The following is a 13,940-nucleotide window of genomic DNA, read 5'->3' as shown; positions in this document are numbered from 1 at the left end:
GATAAAATAGAAAATAAAATTAAGTTTAGTAAAAATAATTAGACAATTATAAAATTGGCAAAGATACCGAAAGCAAATAGTATGAATAAAAACCAAAACAATACTTAATTTTAGCTCTAGCAATTTTCTTCCATCTTTCTTTTACCTTTTCACAGATTATTTGTCTCATAGCAAACTATCACAACATGGTGACAGTTTCAACAAATATGCAAAAAAATATATTTTAATATAAGTTACATACTGCAGCTTTAAACCTGAGGACTCAATAAGTATATCTGAGTTTGATATTTCATGACTTTCAATGCTAACTTTTCCTGATTTGAGGATTGCAAGCTTCATGGATGAGAACTACCTAACTAAATTGTGTAACTATGGATACTTCTGCACCATAAATAATATTTAAAAGCTTGAGACCTGTCCCTCCAGTAGCCACTTCTTCAGGAGAACCAGCTGACCGGATCCCCCATCCGAACTGTCGGACGGTTCCTCCCAGCGGAAAGCTCGGACCACCCGGTCTGTGTATCCCACCACCAACTCACATCGCCCATCTCCGTCTAAACACATGGAGATCACCACATTTAGCAGGGAATACGCTTTGATTTGAAGGAGATAAATGGAAGCAAAGGTTGTACCGATGTCACTGATGAGGATGACTTTGGTGTTGGCCGGGATGTGCTGGGTGAAGAAGGGTCTCTGGTCGTCAGGACACAGGAGCTCATGCTGGCTGGAGGAGTCGGATTTGCTGGCGCTGGCCGCCGTCAGGTCGAAGAGGTGGAACCATCCTTCTGCTCCCACAGCGACGACGAGATTCTGGAAAACATCCAGGAAGCTGAGTGGATCATTCAGGATCCAGCTGCTTCTGATTTAAATCTGCTCACCTTTCCCTTGTTGCAGACGTCTCCGGCTGCGACGCAGGTCAGCTGGAAAAGCAAAACATGTCAAAACGGACCTGAAGTCACATTTTGTTTTGTGGTTTTTTTGTTCCATACCAACCATTCCCACACAGGTTCTTGTGATCCAGGGCTTAGAGTCATCATTCTTGTAAACGAGCAGCTTTCCACTTGTGTCTCCAACAATTAGTTCATTCAGCTGCAGAGATACGAACACAAAGCTTTACTTCATTTATTTATAACTTAGGCTGTGATATTTGCTTCAGTTGAGAAATGTTGATAGAAATGTGAATAAGTTACATTTAATTATCTGATTTTGTGCATGTAGGCTAATAAATGCATCTGGTGCTAGATATATTCAATATTAAACAAATATATGATGATATGTTAAGGCCAATATGGATTGAAAAATATTTAGGAGTACATTTCCAACAAAAAAAGAAAAAAACTCTTTCGAAATTAATCTCAGAAATTTTCTAGAAAAAAACTAATACATTTTTTTCTAATTTAAAAACTTTTTACATTTGACACTCAGAAATTTCCATGTTTTTTCTGGAAAAATTTCAGAATTTTTTTCTAGCAAACATTGACTTTTCAAACTCAGAAATTTCAATGTTTTTTTTCCTAGAAAATTTCTGAATTTTTTTTTTACGGAAATGTATTACACTTTCTGTTCCTGGCTACAATGGCGCTAATACACAGTTATACCAATACGATCTCAAAATCCATTAAAACAAGAATGTTTCACAATTTTTTGTTTTTAATGAACAAAATCGCTTATTTATCATTGCTTACGTCCAAGTCGTCTAAAAATTTATTTCAGATGTAAAATAAAATAATCATCTAAAATTTACAATAAAGAGTCCTATTAAAATACGATACAGTAAAGATATTTGAATTATTTTTATTTTTAAACTAATGAAATCATCCATCCCACATACTGCACTACGGTGAACTTTACTTATCTTTGTTTATTTATAAGCTGTAAAACAGACATAGAACGATAATAATAATAGTAGAAACAGAAATTATCTTCCGTTTGACGTCTAATATTAGGAATACTGGGTCAACTATAACACCAGTGAAGTATAGAGAGGTTCGTTACCGAGTCGTTGTCTGCGTCTCCCAGACAGATGGCGTGAGGAAACATAGTTCCTGTAAAGTCCAAACTGATCCGGTGAACAAAGTTCAACGACCTCATCGCTACTGGATTAAAATCCGCTAAACTGACATGTGGAATACGTAACTTATTCTTGGGCTAAATCGGCAGCTAGCTAGTCTAACGGTCGCTCTGCTTCCTTGTAAACAAAACCACGTGACCTAGGACCAACGGAAGCTCGAAAAGGACAAAAAATCACATTCGCGGACTGATTGGTGCTCAGAAACCATTCAGAAAAACAAAGCATTTTCTTTCTTTCTTTTTTTTTTTAAACATAACTGGAGATAAAATTAATTAGAAAAATATCAGAGCGTTTCTATTTCTAAACAAATTTTAATACGCTTTACGGTACTTAGGTTGTGACAAAAAAATGTACAATTAAAATTAGTCGTTACATTAAAAAAAACACCGTGCAAAACAGACAGATCAACGTCTTAATATTTAAGTTGAAATGAAGACATCTAGTGGTCACAATATGCAAACGCACTGAAACGCAATACACTTTACTTTTTTATTTTGGTCATTATTGTTTTTACTCTATCCCTCCATCTTTCTATCTAGTCCCTACGTCACATTTAGGTTCTGCATGGCAACCCAACCCTATTAAAGAGAAATGTTCATCGGCATCTTTAAAAGTCCATAATGACTCGTGTATGTAAATATTTGACCGGAGTGCAAATACTGACGTCCGCTAGAGGGCGATATTTCATTACAACTTAACATGGACAGTGGAAAAGACACGTTCTCCAGCAGAAGCTGTTGCCTAAACCGTCAACTTGTATTTATATATTAATTTTATATATGCAAAAGCACGAATAAAACAGTGAAAACGTGTCGGGCTCATAATTAGGTCATTAAAAATATTGTAAAATATAATATATACTGGCTCGCCAGGTTTCCGTATGGGCTAAAAAAATGTTTTTGATGAGAAACAAATGAGAGGGTAATCCCTTCATCCCTCACAAATTAGTTTTGGTGCTTATATTATTTTTCTGTTTTGTTTTTATTGTCCTCCCGGACAGTGCACGCATCTCACAAAAGCGTAAAATCACGGAAAGTGGTGAAATGGGAACCCGGGCGCCCAGATGTCATAATAATTATTACACTCAGCTTTGACTGGAAAGCCCCTCCAAGTGAAGCGCGCCCTCCCAGCTTCTGGAAGACCCGCAAAGTCCGCACAAAGCGCTAATTGGACCCTGGAAGCGGGCAGACAAGGGGGCATGGATAGGTTTCAGAAAGCATGGAGATGGGGAAGGGGACGCTGAAAAGAACCCACGCCTCTTTTGCTAAACTCTCTTGCTGCGCCAAAAGGGGAGGAAGAGGAGGAGGGAAGAAAAGAAAGTATATAGGTGGGGCGCACAGGAGTGGGGGTCGCTCAATTGATCCTGAATGCCACCGCCAACAGAAAATGTGCGCAATTTTACAATCCCACTCAACAAGAAGTAGAAGTAGTGGCATATAACTGAAATTGCGCGCGTTTTTTATCCTGTTTCTCCGCATCTCAGAGCCACAATAATCAGCCTGCGCTGCAACCGCATCGGGTGTGTCCAATCAGCCACAAAGCTCTGGATTCTCTGCGCCTCGGCGCTCCCCATCACGATGCGCTCCAATCACAGTGGAAAATTTGGCCTCCGACGCACAATAGAGCCTCAAATGAGCCGCGTCGGGGAAATAAAAAGATGTGCTGCAGCAGCTGCTCTCAGACAAACTACTATGTTGATCTACATTAACGTCCTCCATTTTGGATGACAAAAAAAAAAAAACAATTTAAAAGGCTTAATTAGCTAAAATGCTAATGCTAGCGTAAATGCTAAATGGCTAGTAGTAGAGCTAACTTATAGCTCATATAGGTGAGATATGTTTTGATAAACAAATCCCCTTGCTCATCTTCCAGCCCGAAGTATAAGCGAAATACGTCGCTGTTCAAGGCCACCAGCAGGTGGTGCTAGAGAAGTTATAAGTTCCTCCAAGAACAACCTGGAAACGTAATCAAGTTTGAGTTGAATTTACGACTCAAGATTTTTTATTCATAGCAAATTTAAAAGACATTTTTTACTTTAAAATGTAAATAAACATTTGAATGTACACATAAGTATTTAAAAAGTAGTAAGTCCAGTCATTTTACAGGCAGCCAATCAAAGAATGAGCACCAGAAATAACATTCAAATATAATATTTCAATAACAAAAAACAAAAATTATGATGAAAAGTTTAAGATTAAAAAATGTGTGGAATTAAATTTCTTTCTCATCAACTTCCTGAGGCCCCCACAGCGCCCTCTGGCGGCCCACATTGAAAAACAGTGACCTGTCACTGTCCCTGTTTTTCAATTTGCTTCACTATTATTTTGCAAACTATTATAATCAAGATCAAATCTCACAAAGATACAAGCAAATCTGATTGGATTCCTTTAAGATCTTAACAGTTTGATTGTTGTGTTAAAGTATTTTATCACTACTAGTGTTGTTATTTTTATGCACTATGTAAAATCCAGTCAATCAACTGGCAGTTTTTTATATAAGCAGAACCTTTAAACCATCCATGATGACTCTTTCCAGTTAGTTTTAAAGTTCTTCACCCAATAAAAAATTACATAAATTGGCTGATCACATGATATTCATAGTAAATTTAAGTAATTCATTCATCAAGCATGTGCGACCACAGCCTGATTGGTTGACATTTTATCATATCTGGCTCTCACTAGAAAATCTTAATTAATTCAATTGAAAATTTGCTCTATTACACATAAAGTGATACAACTGATGCATTTGTTCATGTTAATTTTGATGATTTACACAAAATTTAGGTTCTAAACTTGGTAGCAAGATTAATAAAAAAGTAATTTTTTGGTACAGAAATATGGGCCTGTAAAGTTTTGAAATGCACTCAGTTCTTGGCGAGTCATTCTGCTGACCTTTTCTTCTAAAACTTTGCAGTCGTCCTGTTTTCCTTGTGGATTTTTTTCTTTCACACAACTTTCTATTGATATACATTCAACAAAAGATAATATTTTCAACAATTTTATTCATTTATTGTTGAACAACCAACAAACATTGGAGTTTTATCCCAACTTTTACCGTCGCCATTTTGCGGACCAGCGTAAGTGTCGCCAAGAGTGCCGTCAATTGATGACAACTGACGTAAACTGCTTGTTCTAAAAAAAAAAAAAATCAATTTCACATCAATTCAAATGCTAATAATATACACAAAACCAAATGATATTATACCTTTGATTTAAGCATGTTTTATAAACGCACTATAGTTGTAACTAATTACCGTTTTTGTTTATTTCAGTTAACGGAAATATCTTAATTTCAGCTTTTGTTAGTTTTTTTACTTTCTTCCAAATATTTGGAACATTACAAGCTTGCTGAGAAACCGAAAGAAGTCTCGCATTCAGGACAAACTGTTATTGTAAAGAGGTTTCCATCCGCTCACCTCCTCTCCGCGCTCTGTTTGTTTAGCGCTTCAAGTGGCACGCGTCTGACGCGCGCGACGCACCGGTACCCGACGCAGGAGCCCAAGGTGTATCCACGCGACCAGTGGGCGTGGCCAGCTCTCATCCAAGCGCATTGAAAAGCAGTGGAGTCTGTCTTCCAGGACACATTTCAGCGCTGAGAGGCGGACTGCCCCCACCGGAACAAGTGCGGTCGAAACACGTGAACGGCACGAGCGGGACGCACCGCCTCGAGACTTAAAAGTTACTTTCCGGAGATGGACATTACAGCCAAAATGGAAATTAACGTCAGCCAGCAGCAGCTGGTTCCCACCGCGTGTTACTTTTCGGCGCAGAGCATCCAGCTGAGCCCCAGCAGCAGCTGCAGCAGTAGCAGTCAGTGCAGCGGGAAGTCCAGGCAGCCGAAGCGGCAGCGCTCCTCCTCACCGGAGCTGCTGCGCTGCAAGCGGCGGCTGAACTTCGCGGGCTTCGGCTACACGCTCCCGCAGCAGCAGCCGCACGCGGTGGCCCGCCGGAACGAGCGCGAGCGCAACCGGGTGAAGCTGGTGAACAACGGCTTCGCCACGCTGCGTGAGCACGTCCCCAACGGAGCCGCCAACAAGAAGATGAGCAAAGTGGAGACGCTGCGCTCCGCGGTGGAGTACATCCGCGCCCTGCAGCAGCTGCTGGACGAGCACGACGCGGTGAGCGCCGCCTTCCAGGCCGGCGTGCTGTCGCCCGGCATGTCGCAGGGTTACTCCGCGGACATGAACTCCATGGCCGGGTCACCCGTGTCCTCCTACTCGTCGGATGAAGGCTCCTACGACCCGCTGAGTCCGGAGGAGCAGGAGCTGCTGGACTTCACCAACTGGTTCTGAGCATCTCCAAGGTAAGACGACGCACTTGTTTTCTACAACCTTCAGAAACGTTTGTTGAATTTTGATCTAATTGCTTTGTTTTGTTTTTTCACAGAATTCTGGATCAACTCGTCTGAGTTTTGTTGTCCGGCGCTTGGGATGGTCCCGGAGAACAAGGCGCGCTGTTTTAATCCTAAAGACTGATTAAAGACTCAGGGTTAAAAGGAGACAAAGTGGGAAAAACACAACAAAAAGAGATGCTAACGTGAATTCATGCTGTCCAGAAAACAAAACATTATTTAAAATGCCGCTCCTCATCTATGCTAATCCAATCACACCGACCCTTTTTTGTTAAACCTCTCCGAAGCTGAATTCAGTTCAAATGCTTCCAGGTTGCGGATTTATTCTATTAAATTCTATATCAGACGCTTTTTTTGGGAATATATTAAGATATTTTTGTATGTAAGAGATTTATAGATGTTTTGTACACATCCTTTTTGTATATATTTTGTCTATTGCGAAGTTATTTCTAATACCTCCTGCCAACGTAGACCTGTAGTCTATTATTCTCTGGCTCTTGTGTTCACGAGGTCTCCAGCAGGAGTTTGACACTCCGATGTTTTTATTATATAGCACCAATGTGTCTTATTTAATAGCAGAACCATGTTATTGCATTATATCATGTCACAATGATCAAACTTATGCAGCTATTGTCCAAAAAAAGAGTGCAATAGCCATGCATTATACTGCCAGCTCTTTATCTTCTATTCACAAGCAGATGTTGAATAATTCTTTATAACCATATTTTCTACGATTTAGTCCAAAAATAAAGAGATTTACTGAATTTCTTTCAATGTCTTTTTCTTTTTTTCTTGATGTTTGCTATGGAGAGCAGAGTGGAAATGATATAAAAGCAACGAAGGAAAATAACAGAAATTATATTTTTAACCTTTAAGGGATCAACACCTACTCTTCTGTTAACTTTATGCACCTTTTATTAAACGTGAATGCTTATTTTTTTGTGCCTATAATAGACCAAGTTTAGGCCAACATTAAGTGAGTAAAAGTGGTGAAAACAAACATAAAAAAAAAACAGTGAGAAACAAACTTTTACGCAAAGTATTTACGCACAACCCTTTGGGAGTTATGGGAAGAAATGGTCAAAATGCACTAATTAATGGATCAATAAGTGAGTAACTTCAAGAAAACTAAGGAGAAATGGTTCAAATAGAGGAATTAGACATCTTATTTAGAAATAAAGGACATTTTACGCACAGATTGTAAAGTTTTTTTTGGAGCGTGGGTAAAGGTTTTGCGATGAGTAAAGCGAAATAAAGTATTTACCGTGATTGGTAGGATTACGCACATTTTTATTATTTTCAGTTCTTTCCTGAACAACTCTTATTGTCCATCTTTATCTTTTGTTTTTACGCACCGCATCTGAATCACTGGAAGCACTTTTTAGATAAAAGAAGAAGAAAAAAAAAACCCGGATAATGCAGCACGCCAAAAGAGCTTTTACGCAACTTAAATCATCCAATTACGCAACAACCGGACAATTCCAGCTAAACTCCGACATCAGACGCGCAAAGAAGGGAAGAATGTCGCCTTAAATCCGCAGCTGGAGGCGGCGTGAGCGGGACACGCAGCGGGTTGTGAGGTGGTCTGCGCGCTTCGGGACAACTGAGTTTGACAGGTAGGGCGGAGGCTGCGCCGGGACGCGTGTCCGCCGTAATGAGTGAATGGGCTCCGAGTGGAGACACGGAGCTGAACTGACTGACGGCGTGTGCCTCCTGACAGCAGCAGCATGCCGCTGAACACACAGGCAGCCGCCACCTGGAAGGAGAGGAAAAGGTTTCTGTGAAACTGATTTCCAAAGTACAAACGTGTTTTTGTGGTTTTAGAGCAAACATCTTGGTACATTTGAAAGAAGACAGAACTATAACTTTACAGCCAGAAATAAGAACTTGTTTTAAGTCGATAATTTCTTAATATTGATGGAAAAAGCACTAGTTATAATTTCCAATCAATATATTGATAACCAGGGAACTTTTTCGTATTTTGTCACATTACAACCACAAACATTAATATATTTCATTTGAATTGTATGTGAAAACCAACACAAAGAGGCTTACAGTTCTGAAGCAGAAAGAAAGTTATACATGATTCAAACCATTTTTACAATAAAAAAACTGAAAAGTGCGGCATGCACTTTTTTCTCTGAGTGCAACAAATTGCTTTCAGAAGTTGCCCGATGATTGGTAATAACACCTGCGTGTGAGCAAATAGCGTCACTTACAGCAAAGTGAAATAATCTGCCAATGGAATGAGACATTTTCCCAAATTATAAGCTTAAATGTTTTGTTCAGCTGGCAACTAGACTTTTTTCATCCATATTAAAGGTGAAGTTTTATTTAAAAAAAGTTTCATATTTGCTAAAACTGACATTATGTCGTGACAGTTTTTCATTAGGCTGGAAGTCCTGGAGAGATGCACCACTCTAACCAAAAACAACCAATTAGATCAGGGGTGTCAAACTCCAGTCCTCGAGGGCCGCTGTCCTGCAGTTTTTAGATGTGCCACAGGTACAAAACACTGGAATGAAATGACTTAATTGCCTCCTCCTTGTGTAGATCAGCTCTCCAGAGCCTTGCTAATGACCTAATTATTCCATTCAGGTGTGGTGCAGCAGAGGCACATCTAAAAGTTGCAGGACAGCGGCCCTCGAGGATTGGAGTTTGACACCCCTGAATTAGAGCCACGAGGCGGGTCTTACTGCTGTCAATCAAGCTAAAGTACTCGCTGAATGTACTAATGATGGAGAAACGACTTACCGTTACAAGACAACAGCTTATGAATGGAAGGACGTACAAAAAATGAGTGGCAAGATGGAGACTGGACGGTTGGATTTATAACATTAAAACGTCTTTATAGGCAGTGGCAGTGTTTATAAATTCAGTTCTCAAGCAGAGATTGCAGTTGGTGCTATGTTACTGCATGACTGGTAATATGTGGAAAAACTCTAGGATGAAGGAGTTATTTTAACTTTTTATAATCGTCGATAGTGTCGAAGTTTTGGTCTGAAAGAAAAAACTTAAGATGTATAGACATGGCGTTCAACATAAAAACAAATCTGAGATTTTACTTTTAACCCATTACGTCAAACTCTACTTCTGCAAAGTTTTAATGAAATTTTGGCTTTAAAAGTGTCATTATTTACCAAATAATGCAAAGTTGACACTTTAAAAAAAATTTAATGCAAATTTTAATGCAACTTTGTTTTAAAAGTGTAATTACTTAAAGAATAATGTAAAAATGACAACTTTAAGGGACTTTAAAGTTTAAATACAATTTTGCTTTTAAAAGTGTAATTTTTTACCAAATATTGCAAAGTTGACACTTTTAATAAAACTTTATTACAAGTTTAAATGCAACTTTATTTTAAAAGGTTCATTTCTTACTAAATAATGCAAAGTTGACACTTTTAATGAAACTTAAATGCAAGTTTTAATGCAACTGTTTTAAAAATGTCATTATTTACTGAGTGGCAGCAGTCAAACATTCATAAAAATTTCTTCATGTTTAATACTGCCATGTCAGTCTTATGAACACCTCTTCCAATAAAGTGTTACTTTACTGCTGTAACAGTTTTTCATCATTACAGAGCAGTAATATGGTAATTTATTCCCTTTAATATGTTATTCTACCAATCTTCTGACCCCTGAGGTCCGACACGTCGCTGCAGAGCTCAGCAGCGGCCGGAATCCTCGAGCGGGTTGGCGATCACTGATTGGTGGATGAGCATGAAGAGGGGCAGATAGGCCAGGAAGTCCAGCAGGTCCAGCGGGGTAACGCGCTCCAGCTCCAGCCTGATGGCCGCCTCCTGCTCCAGGTGGATGCCGCCGGCCTTCAGCTCCAGAAGCAGCTGCTCGCCGCTGATGAAGCCCCGCTGAGCTCCGGAGACGTCGCGCTGATCCTCCAGGAGGAACAGGAAGAGCTGCTGCAGAGGCCAGGATAACAGATTCAGAAGAAACCAGAAAGATCCTGGAGCCATTAACTTCCTCTACCAGGTCAGGATATGTGTTTGAGCATTACACTGCAAAAACACAAAAATTTTACCAATATTTTTTTTAAATCTTTTTTCTAGAGCAAACATATTAATACATTTGAAATAAGACGAAATTAATTTTCAAAGTAATTTTTCAGTCAGGTATAGGATCATTTAACTTATAAATAAACCTAAAAATATTGCAAGCAACGTTTGGGTTATCACTAGCATATTGACTAACATTGATTCTGTTTTAGGAAGCTAAGTTTCAGTTTTATATCTAAATTAGCTAAAATGCTAACGTTAGCATATGGGCTAGCAGTAGCATGTTGACCACTTGAAAAATCTAGCTATAACCTGCCAGTGTGACTAGCACTTTTTCAACAATATTAAGGAATTATTGACTTAAAACAAACTCCTATATCTTGCTGAAAAGTTAATTTTGTCTTATTTCAAGTGTACTAAAATATTAGACCAACAATACTTGGTAAGATTTTGTGTTCATTAATTTTTTTTTTGCAAAAACTAATTTTTAAATAATGAGGTTTTAGTTTGGTCAGCTCCACCCAGAATGAGCTGCTTTAGGGTGTCTTGTCACTTTAAATCTAGATAAGCTGCTGCTGGCCACGCCCCCAACTCAACGTTTACATTCGAACGTGAAGATAGCTGCAAGCAAATGCGTAATTATCCAACCGCACATCTTTGAAAAGCAGAAGTGGAACCTCCTGCCCAACAACAATGTAGCAATTGGTTTCTAGATGGTAAGTAAACAAAACACTTGCCTTTTCCAGCAGCCATTATGCAGCAGTAAAATCAGCTCAACAGCCTGATAAAGAAGGCAGGTTCTGTTCTGGGCACGACTGTGGAACCTCTGGAGATGATCAGGAAAATTATGGGCAACCCTGACCATCCTCTTCACAAGACTGTCTTGGGAAGGCAGAGCATCTTCAGTCAGAGGCTTCTTCAGATTCGGTGCAGTACAGACTGCTACAGGAGATCTTTCCTGCCAACAGCCATCACCATCTTCAATAACTCTTTGAAGAATCTGACTTAATGAGTTACAACATTTAATTTCCCTTTGGGAACAATAAAGTGTTTTTGAATTTGACCAAACGTGCTGGAGTTCCGCTTGGGTTGCTAGGTAACGGGCTGGGCATCTCTGTGGTTGCTAGGTGACGGGCAGTGCCTTTACATTCCGCAGGTTTTTGTAATGACTGATTTTCCAGACACCGAAAAACAGTTGGGTGTTTTTTGTTTTTAATTGTTAGGGCTGTATTTAGTAGCAGTAGAAACGCAACTAAACGTACAAAAACATGAAATTTGCATGGCAGGTCAACTTTCAGGAACCTGTTTGTGTTTGTGTGGGAATATGTGTGTGTGATTTTGTGTGGCGCAGCCTCAGATTACCACAGTCCTATTTGGGCGCACCTGTTTGCACAGTTAATGCAGTCTAGGTAATAATTGCAGAGCAGAGGGAGGGAACCGGAGGAACAACCCTTCTGGCAATTAGCCCTGCTCCCCCCAGCAGCCTCTCCAGTTAACAACCCTATTCCTAACAACTCTGTAATTACAAAGCCTCCCTACCTGGCTCAGTTTTCCACACCCACAGGCTTTCATGTCCTGCCTGCCGCTACTTCCTCACCAATACCAGCCAGCTGGTATTGGCTCAGCCCAGTCCACCCGAGATGAGCCGTGTGTATCGGGCTGATTACAGGCCGGGGCGGAGTGGACGGCATGTTCACTGCTGGGCACTTTAATGAGATTAAGGCCGTGCTAATCTATGAAAAGGGAAAGACGCCCCCTCTTCCTTTCTCCAGCTTGATTCCCTCATTTCTATGCATGAGGTTCCGAGTGGCTCTCCAGAACAAAATAAAAAACAATGCTTTCGGATCACTCTTCAAAGAGTCGGGACGTTTGTTTCGTTGCAATTATACCTGCAGAACCGTGGAGGTGATGTTTGGGCTGTAAGAGTTAATCTGACGTTGCATCGAGGCCGTTAAGTGCGTCTTGTGTAAACAAATTCAAGAGAACAAACATGTGGAGAGTCAGGATTTACCTTCGCTTTAAAGAGACGCACTTCAAGGGAGCGCAGATCCATGCTGTCGATGAGGGATCGCATAAACTCACTGGGAAGGAGAGAAATTAATCAGATTTAAATGGATGGGAAGGAAGAAAAACTACACAACATTCACTCTGTATCCAACACTGCAAAAACACAAAACCGTATCAAGTATTTGTGGTCCAGTTTTTAGAGCAAATATGTTTGTACAACTTTTCAGCAAGATATAAGAACTTGTTTTAAGTCAATATGTCATAAATATTGATGAAAAAGTGCAAGTTACACGGTTTTAAGTGAAATAATCTGCCAGAAGACCTAATACTTTTTTATTAATATTTAGAAATTAGGAGTTTTTTTTGTAATTCTTTTCCGTAAAAATGTATAATTACCCACAATAAACCCAAAACAGCCAGCTAACTTGGTAAGAAGCAGTAGGAATAATACATTCCCTCTGTATCCTACACTGCAAAAACACAAAATCTTACCAAGTATTTTTGGTCTAGTTTTTATTGCAAGTATTAATTGAAATAAGACAAAGCTAACTTACAACTTTTCAGCAAAATGTAGGAGCTTGTTTTATGTCAAGAATTTATTAATATTGACAAAAACTTGCTAGTTACACTGTTTTAAGTAAAATAATCTGCCAGAGGAACTAATATATTTTTATTAATATTTAGAAATTATTTGTAATGTTTATCTGTAAAAATGAACACTTACCCTATGATAGACCCAATAAAGCTAGCTAACTTGCTAGCATAGGTATATTAACAGTTTGTTAGTGGTAGCAGCACTGCCTCAAGTCAGAATATAATCTATGTATTTATATATCTTTTATTGAACCAGGAAAATAACTCACTGAGATTAAAAATTTCTAGCCCTAAACCTAACAAAAACATACAAGAAAGAAAATGTTTTAGAGCATGTGACTCAAACTTTTGTCTGTCAAAAAACTCCAGAGAGAAAAAAAACAAAACTACACAGCATATGGTTGTCTAAATTACTTTTAAGACCTGTGGTTAATGTATTCAACGACATTTTCTTATGACATTTTAAGGTTTTCATTTTAGATTAATTAATTTAAGACTTTTTAAAGATGCATTAACTACCCAAACAGTCGTGGTTTCTGATGAAACAAAGATGGAGGAACTTGAGGAACTTATTGTACAAATTCAGTGGCTTCTGAAGGTATTTTATTATTGGTTGTTAGATTAAACAAATTAAACCAAAATTTTATCCATCATAGAATATTCTTAGCTTTGTTTCAGTCAAATTTAATTAAATACATAGAAAAACTGTTGCTACAATGTGTTTGTGGATTATCTGTAGATTTTTGGGAAACTTGTGTAAAATTAAAACAAAAGGGAGAAAATTAAGTCCTTTAACACAGGGCTGACCAAAGTGTGGTCTGGGGGCCATTTGGGGTCCTAAAAGAAGTCTCATGTGGCCCCTGGATGTAATTTAAGAATAGTTTAGATAGTTTAACTAACAGATT

At 39.0% G+C, this 13,940-nt stretch overlaps 3 protein-coding genes across 6 annotated transcripts in view; 1 reads left to right on the top strand and 2 right to left on the bottom strand.

Moving 5' to 3' along the window:
- Positions 1 to 2,200, bottom strand: part of itfg2 (integrin alpha FG-GAP repeat containing 2) — a 55,349-nt gene extending 53,149 nt beyond the window's left edge. For all 4 annotated transcript variants that reach the window (XR_002754212.1, XR_002754213.1, XM_023349735.1 and 1 more), the window contains exons 1-5: positions 1,996 to 2,200; positions 994 to 1,089; positions 879 to 920; positions 633 to 810; positions 415 to 554 (exon numbers count right to left, since the gene is read on the bottom strand). Coding sequence is in view for 2 of the 4 variants with exons in the window: in XM_023349735.1 (XP_023205503.1) it covers positions 415 to 554; positions 633 to 810; positions 879 to 920; positions 994 to 1,089; positions 1,996 to 2,091 (552 nt within the window). In the remaining 2 variants the exon portion in view is untranslated. The remainder of the gene's footprint in view (positions 1 to 414; positions 555 to 632; positions 811 to 878; positions 921 to 993; positions 1,090 to 1,995) is intronic.
- A 3,442-nt stretch (positions 2,201 to 5,642) lies between these two features.
- ascl1 (achaete-scute family bHLH transcription factor 1) lies at positions 5,643 to 7,182 on the top strand. Its single transcript, XM_005799956.2, has 2 exons — positions 5,643 to 6,373; positions 6,457 to 7,182. The coding sequence occupies exon 1, from the start codon at positions 5,763 to 5,765 to the stop codon at positions 6,360 to 6,362; it is 600 nt and encodes a 199-aa protein (XP_005800013.1). The 5' UTR covers positions 5,643 to 5,762; the 3' UTR covers positions 6,363 to 6,373; positions 6,457 to 7,182.
- A 2,738-nt stretch (positions 7,183 to 9,920) lies between these two features.
- LOC111611801 overlaps positions 9,921 to 13,940 on the bottom strand; it is a 61,805-nt gene continuing 57,785 nt past the window's right edge. Inside the window, exons 15-16 of the mRNA XM_023349915.1 lie at positions 12,446 to 12,515; positions 9,921 to 10,341 (exon numbers count right to left, since the gene is read on the bottom strand). Coding sequence (XP_023205683.1) covers positions 10,090 to 10,341; positions 12,446 to 12,515 — 322 coding nt within the window. The 3' untranslated portion in view covers positions 9,921 to 10,089. The remainder of the gene's footprint in view (positions 10,342 to 12,445; positions 12,516 to 13,940) is intronic.

Source organism: Xiphophorus maculatus, chromosome 17 (assembly GCF_002775205.1).
Source record: "Xiphophorus maculatus strain JP 163 A chromosome 17, X_maculatus-5.0-male, whole genome shotgun sequence".
Classification (NCBI taxonomy): Eukaryota; Metazoa; Chordata; class Actinopteri; order Cyprinodontiformes; family Poeciliidae; genus Xiphophorus; species Xiphophorus maculatus.
Note: the sequence above shows the minus strand (reverse complement) of the source record. Positions and strands in the feature narration are given on the sequence as shown.